A 20,518-nucleotide genomic window follows, 5' to 3' on the forward strand; every position below is an offset into this window, starting at 1 on the left:
CAAATAGTTCAGATAAGTCCTGGATAAACATGCAAGACTAAAGTTGCTTATCTGAATCTAACCAAACCACTAAATACTTTGAAGTTGGTCAATTGTTGCATATGCAGTGGAAACTAATGCTAATTACCTTCTAGTCACCTCTTACTAGGCAAAGTGATCCTCCAGATTTAGTTCTTCTGGCACAAAAAAAAAAAAAAAAAGATGCTAAAATAGTTAAATAACTTCTAATATAATTATTTAGCTACTTTGCTTCAATATTGCGCATGTCACACTTGGGCACCTTTGTTTCAAGTATAACAAACCAACCCTTGACCAATTTTAATTTGAAATTTCATTCTAAAACAAGAATCCTCACCAAGAATTGGACTAGAATAACAAAAGAGGCAAATTATAACAGATTTTTCTACTGGCATGTGGACAAGCTGATGATCAGGAAGCCATTTGTCTTTCAAACTCGTACAACTCTGATAAATGACCCTTTCTCCTTCCCCAGATACTCACCCATATAACAGCACCATGAAGATGGGGGAATTGACTGTAAGAGACAGTTTACTAGTGCTAAAGTTCAGCCAGGATCCTTAGGAGTTCGTTAAAAAACAACCCTTTATTACTCAATTTGACATTGCCTAATTAGATTCCAGAAGAAAGTTGTGCTTATTTTAGTCTAATGAGAATTTTATAGACAACTCATTTCCATATTCTCCCAAGAGAAAGTGATAGATTGGTGCACAATAGACTGGCTCCTCATTCCTTATTTCTTCAGCATCTTTCTTTTCCTATTGTCTTTTTTTTTTTTTTTTTGCTTTCCCTCCACTTTCTGTTTAAAAAAATGTACCCTCTCTATTGGCAGGGAAAATAAACATTAGGAAAAAGAAAATACTCAGAAGACATGTTTTATTTAGTGTTTGATAAATTAGTCCTCAGGGAGGTATCCAGGCATGCTAATGCAAAATACCAGTTCTAGCCAAAAAAAAAAAAGAGCCAAGCCCAAAACCCTAAACAAAAAAACAAAAAAAGCTTACCAATAACTTGTACATTCTGCAGTATTTCCCTGGCATGAAATCAGTTAGCCAAAAGAAAAGAACTGTGAATCACGCAAATACCTATTATGAAATATATTTTCACTTATTGTGGTGATGGCAAAGCCATTGACAGCTACTAGAAAATTAAACTTCCTGTTGAGTAACTCTGGTCTTCATTTGTCAACACAGAAGTGAGAAAATGTATACAAAACCTCCCATGCTTATCAAGTCTAGCTCTAAACAGTGGAAATCCAACTCTTTCCTCAGTAAGAAAGTACAAGCAAATCTATTTGCAGCCGAGCCATGGCACAGACTTTACCCAGGGGATGCACAGGGGCCATATAAAGACTGCCCAACACAGCATGAAGAGACCATGGGGGTGAGCTGTGCTAGGAATGTACAATTCACACACCAAGGCATCAACTCCTCCCAGTGCTGTTTTTGCCCCTTGCACACCACTGGAACTAAATTTTACCTTCCCAAATGTCTTGTGTTCCATGTATAGGGAAGAAGATTTGCCCTGCAAGGTTCCTGAGAACCTTGCAATTCAAAATGACATACACTTAGAGCTGCCATTGAATCTTGAGCTGATACTCAATGTGCTTGCCAAGCCTGGCAGCTGGAGAACTTTCACCTCTTATGGTTATGAGGCCTGTCATGAATGATGTTGCTCAGTGACAAAATTACTTGCCGTTGTATCCAATTCCACCGGCAAAATCATCCATGATCTGTACTGCTTACACCTTCAAAATTAAATAGTAAAAAAATTCTTATTCCAGTACTACATGTCCTAAGATGTTTATCATTTTGTTCCAGAGAAACATTACATGTAAAATCATCAATGTGAAAATCTGAGTAACTAATGTTTGACTGAAAAACTGTTTATGACAACACAACAAGACTGTCCTTTAAAAGTTCCTTACATAAATGGAAAATTATATTCACCAAGGTAATAAGAGTATCTGAAATTTGAGGTGCTACTGAACACAGCAGTATACACCAGACATTCAAGAGATGTCAAATGTATCTGCTAAGACCTTTGTAAGAAAAGTCAAGTCAAAGAAAGGATGGAGAGATAGAGACCTTTTCTTAGGCATAACCAGAAGTAATCAAAGGTGGCATTGTGATGATACAGAACGGTACTGTTCCTGGTGGCTATTTGTCAATGCTTCCAAACCTCTGCCTTTGCTTCAAATGCAAAGCTAACATCTAACTGAGCACCAAGATGAACCTGTACTTCCAGCCTCATGAAATAGGCCTTCTGGTTTAGAGCTGGAACACTCTACCAAGAGACTCAGAAACAGTGAGAAGGGCCAAAAGAAAAGTTAAGACTTGATTATGTCCTCGAACCGTCTCTGACAGCCAGTGCCTGACAGGAGCTAGGTCTAGATTATTCAGGTGAAGGTGAAAGAAATTTCTTTAGGAAGATACACACATTATCTTCGCATCCCATCCCATCCCATCCCATCCCATCCCATCCCATCCCATCCCATCCCATCCCATCCCATCCCATCCCATCCCATCCCATCCCATCCCATCCCATCCCATCCCATCCCTCTTCATCCATGTATTATCCCTTGCCTCTGACAGCTTGCCTTAGAGCATGCAAGGATGGACTGAAAGTCATAGTGCTCCACTGGGGCCCCACAAAAAGATCACCCCAGTCAGTCTTGCAGCAGGATATCAAAATGGTGTTGGATACCTCATACTAGGGGTGTCCAGAGGCAAACAGAGGATACTGCAGGGTGTCAGTAGAGCAGCCAGAATACTGGTAATTTCACAACCTCCCTCTAACTTCTTTTGCAAACCAGCCTAATAGTTGAAATTGGCTGCAATCCTCAACCATGGTATTTGATATCCCTTCCAAGGAATGTACAATTAACTATGATATCTTTGGATATTCAATATTTAGTAGACCTACCACTGTTGTTGCCTGGGCTGAGATTCCATTCTCTGATAGATTCCATATCAATGGAGCATAGCACAAGAATTTCTAAGATCAATAATTAATTATTAAAAAGAAAACAAAAAACCAGAAAACCACCACAAAAACAACAACAACAAAACAAAACAAAACAAAACAAAACAAAACAAAACAAAACAAAAAAAACCACCAACAAAAACCAAAAAAAAACCAAATCCAAAAAAACCCACCAAAAACAAAACAGTAATTCTCAAAAGTCAATAAGGACAGAAAATGCAAAATTGTACATGGGAAGAGAAAGAAAATTCTTAACATATTTTCTTTGTTGTAAAAGAATTCCAACTTTGTCTTTACACATCCATAGAAGATTAAGATTAAGATTAATTTTGGAAATGCAAATTTTATGCGGTCCTGAGCCAGTAATACCTCTTCTTCAGAATGCAAGTAACTTACTATTCAATGTGTAGAGAACTCTATATCTAAGTGACAGGTCTTCATCCAACTCAATAAGATAATGTTGCCAAATCTATTTCTGTAATCTCAGTGACCTCATAAGTTTTCATTAAATATATTAAATAAAATGAGAGATGAAAAGTGGCCTATTTATCCTATGCAAAAGTAATAAGAGGGCTTAATTTTTTAGTATTTTCAAAATGAATAGCGCGCTATAGGTATGTGGTATGTTTTACAAGCCACAGTAAATATCTGTCAAAAAAACCTCACTTTTCCTATTAGTCTGAGGCACCTGCATTCTTCTTCCAGCAAGGAGCCATAATCACGGGCCAACATTTCTCTGTTCTAGACTTTTCACAAACACACAGCAGAAGTGAGCTTTGCCCCACCAACTCTACAATCAAGGTCCTATGGGCCTAAAGTCAAGAACAGTGTTAAAACACATGGCCAGTCTCGAGGATTTAAATCTTAAATCTTAATTTAAATCTTAGACCTCACTGCAGCCTACAATTTCCTCACAAGGGGAAGCAGAGGAGCAGGGGGACAGGCACAGGTCTCTTCTCTGTGGAGACCAGTGACACGACCTGAGAGAATGAGGCTGTGTCAGGAGAGGTTCAGGTTGGATAGTAGGGAAAGCTTCTTCACCCAGAGGGAAGTTGGGAACTGGACCAGGCTCCCCAGGGAAGTGGTCACAGCACCAAGCCTGACAGAATTCAAGAAGCATTTGGACGGTGTTCTCAGGCACATTCCTATCCTGTGCAGGGCCTGGAGTTAGAATTTTAGGATGCTTGTGGGATCCTTCCAACTCAGGATATTCTGTGATTCTGGGACAAAGCAAAGCCAAATCTTTTCATATGCTACTTTCCACCACAGTGAATTTTCTGATCGCAAAAGCTGTACTAATGGCTGCTCCTTACTTTTTCTGTTCATTACAAAATATGAAGAAAAGAAGTGCTAGGAATTATCTAAGTAGCATACAAATACCCAAATGGAAGCATGGGACTTATGCTCATCACACAACCATTTGCAGAAAAAGTTCTTTACCAACAATTCAGTTTCTCCTGTATGAAAAGTTCTTTATAGAAGAGTTCAGGTGTGTGCACTGCTGCAGATACAATCATAGAATAGTTTGGGTTTCAAGAGACCTCTAAAGGTCATCTAGTCCAACCCCACTACAATGGGCAAGGAATGTCCTCGTGCTCCTCATGATAGAATAAAATGCACTGGAAGAAATGTCACAAATGACTCATGAGTGGTGGTTTCCTTCCTACACAAGCCTGCTCTGGAACATGCCCTGTGGCCTTAATGTTATCCTCCTGATGTTGCACCCAGATGACAACAGCCATTCATTCATTCTTTCATTCATTCATTCAGTCAGTCATTCATTTCTTCACAAGGTAGGAAAACGTGAAACTATCAAAGAGACCTGGCAAGAGCCTGTAAGGCCTGATTAAGCTCTCCCAGGATTTGGGAACGAAGCCAAGAAAAAAGCCATCAGGTTCTCATGTTTTTCCACTTTGTTCATGTTTAGATGAAATGCAACTTAAAAAAAAAAAAAAAAAAAAAAAGAAAAAAGAAAGCAAAAAAAGCCCTGTTTCCCTTTTCCTGCTTTAATTCCCATGGGCACTCTGGCAGCTTGACAAAATAGTAACTGAGATTAAGTGTTGTAGGGCCAAGTCCCGGCAGCAGCTGAGCTTCTTGTGGGGAGTGCCAGGGAGCTGCAAAGGGAGTAGCTGAAGTGCTAAGTTGCCAGGCTGGTATTTGCAGCCTTGATTCCCCAGTTACTCCCCATGGGACACTCATTTTTGGTCTCACACAGAACAGAGCAGGATCTTCAACAATGTTTAGAGTAGAGGGAGAGCAAGCAGCCTCTCCTGGGGTAGAGGTGGTTCCATCAGCCTCTTCCCCTGCAATCAGAACAACCTGGTGACAGAGTGTGGTGTCAAGACTGTGGGAGTTAAATGAGAGCATATTTTACTTTGCCTTTCAGAAAGTGCAGAAACACTTCTTCAGAAATTTCACATTTACTTTGAAAACTCAGTCCTTGAGAGCTTCTTTTTTTTTTTTTTGTTTAAATTATGATATTTAATGTTCTTCTTGCATTTTTAGCACATGGAAGCTGCCATCTTAGACCAGACAAAGAACCCTTCTAGTCAATAATCTTCTGTTTAATAGCAGCTACTAAGAGACACCTTGGCAAGTATGAAAAATATGGAAACCAAGGTCCATAGTTGTAGTTTAGCCCTCAGAAGAGCAGAAATAAGCAGTCTGTCTGACTCAGAGGGAAAACAGGGTATATTTTGGTTTGTACCTTGCTCCTTTCCTAACAAACTCAGAGTTCAATTTTCCCTCTGGAGAACTGCAGAAGGTTGAGTTGATCGTGCCACAGAAGTAGCTTTTATAATACTTGGTAATAGTTGCCATTCAGTTACTGTCAACTCAGAACCCAATATCGTATTTGTGCAGTTAGGACTGTTTTCTCTTATATGCATCCATTTATTTCCATCCACGTTAACTTCCTTTGCTGCTCTGTCATCAGTTGTTCAGTGCCCTGACAACCTTCTGCAGCTTCTCACAGGCTGTGCTCTTGCTTTACTGTGCTACAGAGATCAGGTCACCAGCAGCAAACTTCCTGTCCCTCTTCACCCCTTTTCTAGATAATTTCTGAGCACTTGGAAAAATTGAGATCTTTGCAAGAATGCGTTGGCAACCTTTTCTCACTATGAAGACAACCATACACTAGTTACTTATTTGCTGATGAGAAGAGCGTCTCTAAAAACCCAGGGCTGCTTAGTTTCTTCAGCAGTTTCCTTGTGAGGGATCTTGTGGGATGCCTATTAGTGGGATCTCTCTGTCCATTGATACATTGAAAGGACCCAGGCTAACTCATCCCTCTTCTATCTTAAGTATTCATGTGCCTCCTAGTTCCTTTTTTGAGTAGTTTCTATTGATTATCCCATTAGATATGTCAAGCATACCAATCTGCAGATGCTAGGCTCAAGTCTATCAATAATGTTCTGTAGGTACCCACCCCAACTCAGGATAAAGAGAAAATCTTAAAAGGAGTCTGAATTAAAATACTGTTTGAATTAAAATATCGTTTTTTCAGCTCTGAAACTTTCATTCTTTTCATTTTGCATGCATGCATATATGCATATATATGTATATAGAATTTTTAGACCATTGAGCAAATACCCATCCCATTATGCAACTGAAAAATCAAACTCCATCCTAATACAACCAACACTTAGCAACCTTTTCCTACGAAGCTGATATTAAACACAGTTTGACAAAAGAAATACATCACATGTAATTTATTTTAAAATTGTTATTTCAAATTCTTATTGTTTCAGTTATGGTTTAATTTTTTTTTTCCAGTTCATTCCTTCTCTTTTAAGTGCCAAGTTTGAAGATAAATCCTCAAATTGGGGCCTGCCAAACCTATTCCAAAGCTGCAACACAGAAGCAAATATAAGTACAGCATCTAAAACACCTTTGCAACCTTCCAGGAAAAATACACATACATCGTCTCTTCCATCTGAATTTCAGCATAATCTGCTTTCCTGCATTTGTATTTCCTCTGGGAAGGCAGGAAAGGCTTTTATTTCCCAACAATTTATCCTACCCTATCTCCCTCTCAATACCACACAATCACCAGTGGAGAATTAAAAATGACCAAGGAAAAATAAAATAAAGCTGTCTGAATTTGACATTCTCCACCTCGTTGATTATGGAAGCAGTCCCTCAACAAAACTGGTGCTTTAGAGCCTATTACTTACAGCATCAATATATAAAAAAATATTAATTTTCAGCTTCTTCTACGTGCATATTTTTCATGTGGTTAAACATAGCAGATACATGCCATGCATGCTAACACATCTTTATTATTATTTGATCATTACCTTATTTTAAACAGCTTGGAATATACAATATTGGTCAACAAATACATGTATAATATTCAGATTGTTGTTTATTTTGTTTTCATTAAAATGTCCACAATATTATTGTTTGAATCAGGAAATGTTTAATAAAATTAATAAAATTTGCTTGGTTTGTTTCCAATATGAGGAAAAATAGGAAATACCCATAGGAATGGATAATTACCCTGCTCTTTATTACTCAGAAGTATTATTCTTATTCTGTCCAACTACATAAAAGTTAAAGAGATTCTTACAGACAGGTGACTACTAGCAGATTGATGTTGACCTAAAGTATTTCTGATAAAATTAGAATGGAGGTAATTCTTAAAAAACTGACAACATGATGAAGCATAAAGATGTATTTCTAAAACATTGTTGCTGTGCAAGAACTAATAATTGCAGGACAATTATGTGAATTTACTTATTTCCCTCAGATTTATAAACATATAAATTTAAATTATGGTTACTGCCCTCTTCTAGCCTCTGACAAGAGCCAAGTCCCAGCTAAGAAGCTATGAATTTTGTCCTATCTTTGGCAACGTAAATGTGCACTGATAATATTTTACAGAGGTGAAAACAAGAGGAAGGGAATGGCACCTTTGCAATGCTCACAGCAAGCTCCTCTCTGCTTAATGACGAGAGCACAGTCCTTGGAGAGCACTGGACACTTTTCCCTTTTGCACGTCACTTCCTTATTCTGGGGAAAAAAAAACCAAACAAAAAAAGAGACAAAAGTTATTGCAAACAAACCAAACCCAAGGCTACAATTTCTTGCAATTCAGAAAATAAAATGTGGGGCCAGCACTCTGCTCTTTTGCTTCAGGAGAGGTCCTTGTGATCCAATACATCTTTCTTCTCTTGAAGGAACACAGTAGAAAACAGTAGTTGAATAATCCGGGAGCCCAAATAAATGGTGTTGTCATGACTACTACCCAGTCTCATACAGAAAATGCGCTGCACTGAATAAATCCATGTTACTTAAATGAACAACTACCTACATTATGTGCTTGTTAAAATATCCTCCGGGCCTTGAGAAGTTGTCCCATAAACTGCACAGCTCAGGAATCAATTTTCACTGTGACAGAGAAAGAGAAACACCAGAGAAAGAGGCAGTAACCTCAAAGAAAACAAAATTCTGCCATTGCAGAAAATCAATTTTACCAGAGGTTCTTTAAAAGAGGCTACTCTGTTCTATACCAGGCAAGATGATTAATGTAATTCATCTTTCTCCCCAAAATGCTGAGACTCAATGAAACACCATGAGCAGACAGAGTCACTGTACATTATAGTGTCATCTTGCTATGGTAAAAAGCCAGTGATTCCCCAAGGCCAAAGAGCACATTGACCACAGTAAGGAATGTCAACAGAGGATGTGCAACAGCAGGCAGCAGAAATATCCCATTTATTGCCTACCTTGCCACAGTGATGTCAACTCTGCTGGTTATCCCTGCCATTAAATAGGTGGAGAAAACAAACACTTCAGGTGCTTCTTTTAGCAAAATTTTGTTGCTTCAAATTCCTTACTTAAAGTAGCCCTCTGAAGTCACCTCCACCTATAATTAGTAGCTCAGTTCATTAGGTGACACAGGTGGTCACCCAGTACATGCAAGTACCCACCTCACCTAATCTTATTACTTAATTAGAGACCAAAAAATCAAAGGACTAGAAAAATGTAAATCATAAAACTAAAGAAAAAGAAGCTGTGCTTTCCAGTCTTTTTATTTTGCTCCCTGTGGCCTTATTCAAGGTGCCTGTGAAGAATAACATGCAGCTTTTATTACACTCCAGCCCTTTGTGTAAAATCAGAGGTTTATTTACTTCAAAGTCACTGTCTGATCTGATGGGAGCTATAAAGGCACTTCAGTCTTATCAGTGTAAATGAGGACTCACTCTCACCAAGACAGTGTGAAATCAGCAAATGAGAATCAGACCCTAAAGTGCAGATGCAGCAGCACAAACGATTACTGTAAAAAGCCAGGTCACTACTACATGCTGGCTGTTCTGCATCACTCCAGCACTGCAGACCAACCATAAATGCAATTTAACCAGCAGGTTAAGCTGAATTTATGGCAGGTCTGTAGCTCTGAACTGGCACAAAGCAGCCACAACACAGAATTGCAACTTGTTCAATATCTCTTTTAAAGTGCCCAGTGGAATCTTGATCCGCTTTACAGGAACATGGTGCCCCATAAAGTCTGCTGAAGGGCAGCAGAATCAAGCTTACCAACTCAACTATAGTCTGTATTTTGAAGGGTTCTGCTAAGATCTGATTCTAATGAGTTTGCTTAAGTAAACATTTGATTAGCCTATCAGCCCCACCACCTCTATCTGGGAAAATCTTCTGCCTGGTGAAAGTCTGCGTGAAAGAAGGGCAAAACCCAGTTTAGAGTTTGTTCCTGCGGAAAACATGGTTCACACAGCTGCAGTGTGCATCATGCACCTCTGAGAGAAGTGAGGGGCACAGTGCCCTTCAGAACCAACCGAGCTGGGCTGCATGTGTGTGAGGGGGGCCAGTGGCAGCTACCCATTGGACTCCCTCCTCAAAGGATGACATTGTTGTTGCAGATAGCGGCAAGAGGGACAAAAACAAAAACAAAAACCAAAACCAAAACCAAACAAAAAAAACCCCACAAAAAAACCCCACAGCTCTGTATTTTTAAATTCTCTGTTTCCCAGAGGACTACTGGGGCAAATTCTTCACACAGCCCAGCTTCCCAGGCAATTTCTCCCCTGAGTGCTGTCTGCCTACTTCTGCCTTTAGGTACATCTTGACATGGTTTCTTCTTGCTGGCAATGCAAGGAGTTCCTAAGGATGACCCTAGCACACATATTTTGAAGAGGAGATACTTGCTAGTTACTGTTCCCAGTAGTGGCCTCCTGTTTCCCCCATATTGCTAAAATCAGAATAATTCTCTCCAATGATGAGCTTGGTATCATTGAGCCACCCGAGGGGGCCAGCCAAATTTGGGTCTTGTTCTTCTTTTCTTGTCACCAGCAAAGCTTCTGGTTTAGCAGGTTTTCTGGGAGAGGAGGTTTTAGAATACACATGCTGATGTCAAAGGCTGTTTTGCATTAAGCAGTTATTCCACACGAAGAATATTAGTGGCCCATAGTGTAGTGACAGGAACCGAAGGGTTCTTCCACCTATGAGGGTGTCTTAAGCAGTAGGCTGCAGATTTACATTTCCTTTATCTCAGTAGACTTTGAACTATTTGCTGTTCAGTAGCCTGGCTTCAGCATAAAGGGGTTTGTTCTTCCTGCTCCCACAAGCCACTGGCTCTTACAGCAAGGGTACTTGTGGGAAAAGCAGGAGATGAGTCATTGAATTGTTTCTGGATGTGGAGGGCAGCAAATCTGGATCACTAACTCAAAGCTCAGTTATTACACCATGGTGCTGAAAGGTGGGGAGGAGGTGCCACACTCACCACCCACTGCACTTTTTTTTTTGTTGGATTTTGTTTTGTTTTGGGTTTTTTCATTATGTTTTTGTTTGGTTTGGTTTGGGGTTTTTTGTCTGGGTTTTTTTTCCCCCCAAATTAAAATGGAAGATTAGCTCTGTCCCTTGGAGGAGAAGCTGTATCCTTCTGCCTTAAAGGACCGCTCCATGTATCCCAGGTAAACAGAGCTAATCTTTGCCAGCACCAGAAGAGCAGTTAAGTAACTAAGCTACTAAAACAGGGTAGGATTTGCAAAGCTGAGGTTCATCCTCTCTAGCTTGTTATACGGAAGGCCCAGACAGCTCCAAAAAAGGCTATTTCTGATGTCATCCCAAGCTGCCTAACTCCCTGTCATGAGGGCTGGGCTGCTCTTCCTGGGTGTGAGGTACAGCATTACTCAGGTTTGCAGCCCCATCACTCCTTGTGGAGCCTTTTGCTGAAAAAACATACAGTAGAGCCACAGTTGCAACATACTGCTGCCCTGGTATAGTCCTCATGGCAAAATCCCTCTTGAAGTAAGAAGAGATGAATGTACCTCCAGGGAAGTGCATCCTCCTGCTGCTTCTATTGCTATTATACCAAAATTCTTTTTAAAAGTCCTGTTGTTTTATATCAATGCTGTATCTTGAGGAAAACAAGGTCAGCACATGTGGAAGAAAGGGTTAATGTACCATGCTGATCCATCACAGGCCTGCAGTAGATAAAGCAGAGCTGGTAAATCATTGTTTAGTCTATTGCAGTCAGGCATTATCCAGTGCAGATCTCCTGGGTCCACTGGGTGTAAAAGTACAAAAATAAAACAAAAGAGTGATTGTCATCTGGAGGCTGGGCTTTTCCCTTCACCCAGTTGCCTACAACACAGCTCTAATGTCTACTGTCCATATGCTTGTTTCAATTTTACTGCCTCCTCCCCTCCCATTTCACAAGGGCAAAGTGGAGGCTGAGAGCAAACGGAACTTAAGCAACAAATCTTTTCCTTACAATTATGTCCCCTCTTATCCCCAGTAATCATAACAGTAATTTCTTTACTTGTCCCAGCCATACATTTAGAAAGTCGCTAAGTAGCTGCATGCAGGAGAGCCTCAAGCCACAATCCATGCTGTCAACAGCATCTCTGAATGTGTTGAAAGCTCTCAGATACTTTGAATTTTGCAGTTCTTAAGAGAAGACTTCTTAGACAGCAACAATCAGAAGCCAACACTTATAGGAGGGTAGGGGATTTTGTTCCTTTTTGTTTTAAAGACATTCACTCTGGCATCAAGAAGTACGGAAGAGACACATGGCCCTTAAATACATAAACCGCTTGCTAAGCCAGAAACCTGGGAGTCAGTCAGATCCATAATAGGATCCCAAGATTCATAATAAATAACTTTTAATTATAGTCCTGAACAATAGTTATTTTAAACAGATGGTTTATAGATTCACATCTGGGATTTTTTTTTCCAATCTAATGCTCAGGCATACACACAGAAAGGGAGAGAACTTCAGCTAAGGTTTCTATTAGTGTTGGAAAAACACGTATTTTTTTAAAAGAGGTCAGGTTGATCCAGAATAATGCTGCCGCATCTGACACAACTCTTCGGTCAGTGCTCAGCTGAGCAAAGGGTTCACTCTGGAATCCCAGACTCCCTTGGAAAGGAAAATTTAGGGAAGTGCTGGAGGATCACCCTGGACTCCTCACTGCACTCACCAAGCCCAGCTGATGGAGAACTCATGTTTTAATGCATCTGGGGAAAAGATCAGAAATTTTGTTGGGTTCCCATGTTTCTCCCCTCTCCAACGCTTTCCCAGAGAGAACCAAGGGTCTCCTTAACTTGGCGTGCAGAGGTGATGTTAAATACCCACACAGGAGAGATACACAAACCAGACCCGATATCAGTGTTACTGTTTCATGTTACCTTCCCTACAACCTCCTCTAAACACAATTTGTTCACCTTCTACATACACCTCATACTTTTACCTCCCATCAAAAAACCCCACACGAAACAGCCCATTCTGGCGACAAATTATACCAAACTAACAGCCTTAAACTCATATGGTACAGTTAAATAAAATGCAAAAGAAAAGAAAAAAAAAAAACAAAACCACATACTAAAAAGGAGTCTGAATATTTGGCAGAGATCTTGGAGAGGATATGTGCCAAACCACAGCTTGGGAGCCACAGCCAACTTTCTACAGGGTTCCCCACTGGACTCCTGCCGGCTCACAGCAGCCACCAGGTGGATGGCTCTTTTCAACCTGGATTTGGCTACAAGAGATAAAAAAAAAAAGAAAACTAGGAGTCTGCTTCGTTTATTCAGGACATTACCAAGAGGTACTTCCATCAATGGTATCCTGAGCCTGCTCTTGTGCCCTAACAGCTGGCTGCAGAAGACATTGCAGATGTGGTTTTTCAGGGGGCCAGATGTCCACAGTGATGGTCAAGGGGCTTTTTTTGTCTGTCTTTCTTTCTTTCTTTCTTTCTTTCTTTCTTTCTTTCTTTCTTTCTTTCTTTCTTTCTTTCTTTCTCTTTCTTTCTTTCTCTTTCTTTCTTTCTTTCTTTCTTTCTTTGTACGTATTGAAAATACTTTTAGGGAGCTTGCATTGCATTTCTGATATCCTGACGTTATTAATTATTTATACTGAATGGGAAAAATGTTACATAAACTTTCATTTAACCAAAAAAATGCTGTGGAGGGAAAAATAATAAAAGCAAGACAGATAGAGTAGGTAGAAATACCAACTACTGTTAATGACTAATCCTGAAAACATTCATTTTTTACCATTATTCATCACAGTCCCGCTGGTAATTCTGACAGGACTCCTTACCAAATAGCTCAAGGTGTCTTTAAGTTTCTGCTAGAAAAAGCCTGTGGGATCACCCATGAAAAACAATGAGAGTTTTCAAACAATGGCAAAAGTTACCCCCAAGGAATTTGGAATGGAGCTTTCAAATATATACGTGTGACCTTAGGAGAAGAAAGAGCTATTTAAAATTACTGAAACAAGTGTATTCGATTCGCATAGGCAGCCTCTCCACCGCAAGGCAAAGGGCAAGCTCGAACACGGGTTCCCGTTATGAGCAGTGATCCCCATGTTCTAAGGCCATGCTGTTGGGCTCTCTGCCAGGTGTTGCACTTAGCCAGAGCATCCTCTCAAGCACACAAGTCACACTTATGCCACACAGGCCACAGGAGCAAAGGTTCGGGCCAGGCTCTGTCCCTCAGCAAAGCTTGGGAGCTCCCAAGCCTGTGCCTGCACCTATGTTTACATGCAAACAGCCCTGATGCTGGGCCAACCTGAGCTCGAGGACAGGCTCAGACACATGCTTAACTCATGGTCTAGACAAATCCTAAGGCTCTTTCTGAAAATAGTACTCTGGGTTTTTGCACTCCTGCCTGGAACTCTCTGTCTCAGGTCCTATTTACAAACCTCGCTTTAATTGGCAGTTGATGCAAGTCCCTGCTAAAACTGTGGGATTGCTGTCTTCCATGAGCATTTCTCTACCTGAGCAAGAGCCACACAAATAGGCTTCAGGGAGGAGACACCATTCCCCAGGGAGAGACATTTGCAGACCCTTTGAACCACTGTCAAGAGAGATGAGGATAAGGTCTTGTTTCCCTTGTTCCCTTCAAATTATCTGCTGGGTTTTTTTTCCACTTCAAAACAAATGCTTCACCAAGACAGAGAAAGGTCCCTTTCTTTTAGACACTTAAAAATCTTACAGGACTGAAGTCAAACATATGCTTCAATATCTTCAGAATTAGGTCCTTGCCTGTGGCAGAACATGACCATGATTTCAGCATGAATTACATTAGACAGAAATGACAGTATTTTAGTTCAGTTCACAGTCTCTCTTCCCTTTTTTGAGCAGAGCACTCAGTAGCCTCCAATTTGCCCCTCACCCCTGTAATCTGTTTGGTTTATCTGGCCTCTCAGGGTGAGCAAGGAGGAGGCTGCAGGCTTCCCTCTGATGATGCTCAGCCAGCATCAACCATCTCCCTCCATAATTCAAGCTCTCTCCAGTCCCTAGGAAAGATGATTAAAGCACAGGCCCTGCTGAAAGATGACACCAAATTTCATTTCAAATGGGTATTCCCCACTGCTGTGAGGAAGACATGAGCATGTGCAAGTGATTCACAACAAATCACTCAAAACCCCTAACAGACTGAACAGATTTTTTTTTTTTTTTTTCACTGTGCCTAATGATGTTCACCAGCATGAGAAAAGTGACCTTGGTGGCCTGCTGCAATCCCAACATTCCCTGACGGTATCCCTCTGCACCAGCATTTAGTGACAGGAAAGCACCGTCTCTTCCTCCTACATTTGCTGGCACTAATACTTAGGCTGCAGCTGGGGTCAGGGTCCCAGAACATCAAACATTTTGCTGCACATCCCTGCTCCAGTCAGCTTAGGGACAAAGTAGATGTGGGCCAGATACAATTCCTGTAACTGCAGATTGAGTCAGTGAGAAAGCTAGAGCAGGATCCAGACCATGCAGCTCTCAGTCTCCCTGCCTCCACCTCAACCTCCAAGTTGCTCCAAGTGCAGCTTCAGATTAGAGTTCTTCAGCTGCAGTTATAGGCAATGCTTTTTACCTCTCAGCAGAATAGTATGGCAGTCTTCTAGCAATAAGAGACAGGGTCTTCACAAATTCCCAGCATTTCATACTGTAGTAAAAAAAAAACCCAAAAACCCCATAATAATCCAGGAGCCAGATTTCAAGGAAGCGTTACACACAGGGATTCCTGTGGGATACCACACCTTCACATTTCATGAGATGCACACTTCTAAAATTCACATATTTTTCTGTGAATTTTAATTCACAAGATTATATTTCTACTTTGTCAATGAAGAGTTTAAATTATCAATTATCTAAACCTGATGACAATACCTAAGAAAAATACCTGCCGATTTGAAGCTCCAGCTGCAAACTTGTACCCATGCTGCTGTAAAAGGTTACAGCTCACTGACCCAGCCCTGTGAGTTTATGACCTATGCCTTGCTGGATGTTCTTGGCTACTCAGATCAGTCAGCAAAACCTTTTGGATGATTACTGCCCAATTTATTTTCAGCTAAATGGGTGATGCTGAAGGCATGGTCCAGCCTAGTCCTAGTCTGGCTTACTCTGACTGGAGCTGGTGGAGAATTCATTCTCCCAGAGAAGTGACAAACAGTTGACAGCCATAAAAGCTTCCACTACCTGAGCTTGATCAACTGAGCACAGCTGAAATCAGCAGATGCAGAACAGCATTGCTGTCCTGAGCGTATTAGCTCCTGGAACATACAGGTCCCCCATAAGTGCCATAGGAAGGCTTGGAGAAGTCTGCCAAGAAAATTGGTCTAAAAACACCCTAAATAAATTCCAGTCCTAAAAAGCTTTGAAGATGACACTCACAAATTATCCAGCTGATATCACAGAGGGCAAAGCAGATTACACCAAAGGTTTAAAATAAATTATTAAATCATTTGAATTCAGCAAATTTTAGATTAAGCCATGGTGTCATGTTCTGGTTCATCTCAGAAATTAACCCTACCCATCAAAAGAGTGCCCTGACAATATTCTGCTTTTGTTTCTTTACTAATGTTATCCCAGTACTATACTGTTATTTTCCAGTAGATATTGTCAATGAGAGAAAAACAAAGCCATTAAAACAATAAAAAGGACATCAAAATCAAAGCACATCAAAATCAAAGCACATCAAAATCACTCAGCTCAGAATTCCTATTTTTTGAAAGCTATTTTCTATTAGAGCCTGAATACTGACCATTTCTTCTAATGTTGTGAATTAAAATTTCATTTGAAAATTATTAGAAAGAGGTGCATTGACTGCTTTTTAAATAAGTATAATTTCATCACATTTTGATAGGCTAAATCTATGAATAAATTATCCAAACAATAGCTACCTGTCATTGCATTTTTATTACCTTCTCTGTCTGAAGCCTGCTTACTCAGTCTCTACATTGGAGGTTTCAGCAGTGGCAAATGCTCTCATTTTGAACTTTGGTCTGTTCTAAAATCTTTGAACAAAGCAGCCCTTGAGGCCACGTTCTTCTTAAAGACTTTAAAAAGCCCAATGGGCCTTCTAATTTACTCTGCAACAAGTCATATCCCATGAAGAATCCCACTTCTGTACAACACAAAAACCAGGCTAGATTAAAGAAAAGCAAAGAAAAAGACCAGGGCCCCCTGCTGCTCTGTCTGGCCAGAATCATGTCTTTTACTGCCCATATCCTCTAAAGAAATGATGCTCTCATGATATATTACCCTAATACATCACCAAGTGACAGTTTTCTCATGATACTGTATCCTTAAAGATGTGATGCATGCCAGAAGCAGCAACAGGGGATCTCAGCTGGGAGAGAGAAAGGGGATAGTATTCTTATTTTCTTTCAAATGTTTAAGCTTCACTTTGGGGGTTTCTAATGTTATTTTGAGAGGAAAATCCCTGTCAATCGCAGCTTCATAATCCAGAGGACTCCTAGAAGTTTTGCAGTACAGCTTTTAAACCAGAAAGCATCAAAAAGCAGTCTCTTCATTTAATTGAAAAAAGTTTTGAAATAGGACCAAAACGCTTGAGGAACAACAACCAAATAAAAATAGTAGCCCAAAAGAAAGAAGCAACAAGAGTCTGTTTTCTATTATGGAATTATTTAGGCAAAAGGCTTCCAGGCACTGCTGTTTTAATGAACTTGCAAGGAGACTGAGCACTGACCCTGAATTTGTTTTCTTACGTGATCTTGCCTGTGCTACGCAGTGGTTTTAGAAAATAAAAAAGGTCATACACAGCAGTTTGCAGAAAGAAGGCACAGCCTCCAACTTGTCAGTCAGTATAGAGAGGAGCAAGAAGAAACAAGGAAAAGGAGCATTTCAGGCAAGATGCCTCAGAGGAGGAAGGGTCTTTTAATGCTGCCTTAAAGTCAAAAAGTCTCACTCCTTTTGCTGCAACTGCTGCTTGGCTGCTAGTAAAATCTTACAGAGGCCATGGTAATCCTGGGTCATGGCAACTCATGGTAGGCATCACCCTCAAGCTGTCTTCATCCAGCTGCTGCCAGCAAAGGAAGGATCAAGGTCACAGGAGAATTAGTCAGAAAAGCTTATGACACCATGATGTTTAATTTGACACATTTCACTTCTGTGTGTTTCTACTTCATATCTACTGAAACTTCTTTGCTTCCATCAGATGCAGAGAAGAAAGGTAGAATAAGCTTTCCTTTGTTGTGATTAATCACACTGCCAAATTAAGTAAGGTTCTGACTTTCAAAACTTCAGCCAACACTGTAGCTAATAGGAGAAAAAGCATATTTTGACTTGTGGACTAAGCAAAAGCGATATGGAAGTCACTGAGAAGACACTAAAAGCCAAAGCTGTCAATGTCACTTTCACAGTCCTTGAGCTTTGACCATATTTTGTGGCCTGGCCATGGCTGCTTTTGGGTGAGATGTAATAGCCCTCAATCACAGCAGTGATCACTTAGCCACATAACAATACCACTGCAGTCAATGAAACCACCCATGAGAACTCAGACCTTTGAGCTGAGCTCTTCAGTGCAGACACATGCACAATGCCCTATACTCTGGGTAGACCCTGTTAATTAAACACTTACTTTTAAATGCTGCTCTGGAAAAACTTTACTGTCCAAAATAAGAAACTCATCTTGCACAACAACTTTTCTCTTGAAAAATCCAGTGGTTAAAATATGTTTTTGCATAATTGTAGCCCTGCAGGGACAATTCTCACTTCTGAAAAGCAAATTCCCTTCTTTCTGTTTTGCACATGTATAAACAAACAGGTTCTGGTATGTCCAAAGCTTGAAAATCTCAACTATAATAATACATTGAATAGAATCCATACTAGTAGGTTTTTTCCTCACCCTGTGTTCCGTTTACTCCTTCTTTTCCCCTGCCCCACTTGCACTGTGGGAAGTAAAAAAAATACCTGTTTCTGGCAAGTAAATGAAGCTGACATTAGAGCAAAGCTTGAAGGTGAACAGGGTATGCACAAGTCATTTGTCATTTTGACAAAGTGAGATTTGGTCACCAGTGGGACACTTGAAAGACATCTGAACAGTTGGCCTTGACCACCAGCATTTCTAACAGCTTATAAAGGGACCCATAGGACCAAAAACACAACCTGCTTTTGGAAGTGACTCCTGCAGTGGTACCTCTTGATAGATGTAAAGGCAGTGTGATATATCAGGTGCATTAAAATCTTTGCTAGCAAGTTCTATTTACATAAATAGGGAGTGCAAATAGCATCTTGTTAACCCAATTAATGAGACTCAAATGTCAGGAAACATATTATGCCTGGCTCAAAGTCCACAGGGCTCTGAAGGCAGACTGACATGATTTCATTGTGTGAGACAGCACTGTTCTTTTTGAGCAAGAGCTCAGGCAGCAATCCTTCTACCTGGACAGCTAGAGGAGGCAGAAAGATGATCTGAAATCCAAAAGTTTCACACCTTTAGTGCAAGAAGGGCTCTTTATGATGAGAGACTCAAGTGTCATGCGAAACAGAAAACCTGCAGCGGAATTGAGGAAAACTACAAAAGTATCCATTTGAGGACTTGAAGACTTAATTTTTTATTAATTGTACCTTCTTCTGCAATTAGAGAAAGTCCTTGTTGCCAAGTCACAGCCAGGTCTGGATTAGAAGAGAACAGGCTGTTTCTTTCAGCCTGTCCACTCTGTGTTTTACATGGGCAAATGAATGGGTACTTCTCTACCCTAAAGAAGAGAGGGAAAGTTCCTGACAAGATCACTAATCTCTTAATCAGTGGCTCTCGACATACTGCTTTATACAATAAACTGCTGTTCTCCCTCAGCCTCCAGCTATTAAGTTCTATGATATAGAAGCAGATGCTCCTGTCACCCAGGTCAGAGCAGTGAACCCTGAATGGCACGGCATGAGGTTCTTGGCCCTGAAACAGAGGGGGCTTTTAGGGAAAGGCCTTGTACTCAGCAACTTCCATCAGCTCTCTGCTCAGCATGATGGCTCTAAGAAATTCCTATTCAGAGCTGTCTTCTCAATGGAGGAGACAAGACAGAAAGCATGGGCTGCCTGGGCCAGCAGCCCAACATCAGCACCATTCAGTGGATTAACCTAAATCCTCTGATGGGAGCAGAACCTTGTGGTCACAGTCACAAGTTGTCTACAAACACACAGGAGTCGTATTAGTTCTCCAGAAGATGCTTCAAATCCTTCTAAACCTCTGGTTCCAGAGCCATGCATAGCTTTCCTGAAGTCACATCACATGCACATCCTCTCCCACCAGCAGTCTTTGTGCCTACTGAACAGGCCTGGACCTGTCTACTCATGCCTCCAAATGGCTGCCTTCCAGAGAAACTCGCTTTTCTAGTACATGATTTGCTTCCTTTTTCCCTTTTTCGGCTCCCACATTTGTATGTTTCTGTACGTGAACTGGTTTAATTATCTCAAAAAACTCCAATGATATCAAAGATACTACTTTTATACTGAAATGATTATACAAAGTTTTGGGCAGCAAATATGTACACTTCAGATACAACAAATGCATTGAACCATTAAGCCTGTGCAGTTTCATACACAGAATAAAATATTCTCTGTCACAAGCAAATGATCAACAGCCTCTCTGTATTAGGAGAGCCTTCTGGTTAGCCTTCAGTTAACTGCCTTTTCTCAAAGCCAGCCACTCTGCCTGGCTCCTTCCTGCCCCAGTGGTTTCTAGGTGACACAACCTTGAGATCTTTCACTAACTGTCACAAACAGATCATAATCATTATGTTGCCCTAGAGCAGTCATTT

General features: G+C 40.6%; 1 protein-coding gene across 3 annotated transcripts in view; it reads right to left on the reverse strand.

Annotated features, from left to right (window-relative positions):
- BMPER (BMP binding endothelial regulator) overlaps window positions 1–20,518 on the reverse strand; it is a 148,259-nt gene that overhangs the window by 116,150 nt on the left and 11,591 nt on the right. For all 3 annotated transcript variants that reach the window (XM_056484184.1, XM_056484183.1, XM_056484185.1), the window contains exon 3: window positions 7,917–8,016. In XM_056484184.1, coding sequence (XP_056340159.1) covers window positions 7,917–8,016 — 100 coding nt within the window. The remainder of the gene's footprint in view (window positions 1–7,916; window positions 8,017–20,518) is intronic.

This window comes from Oenanthe melanoleuca, chromosome 2, assembly GCF_029582105.1.
Source record: "Oenanthe melanoleuca isolate GR-GAL-2019-014 chromosome 2, OMel1.0, whole genome shotgun sequence".
In the NCBI taxonomy this organism is placed as follows: Eukaryota; Metazoa; Chordata; class Aves; order Passeriformes; family Muscicapidae; genus Oenanthe; species Oenanthe melanoleuca.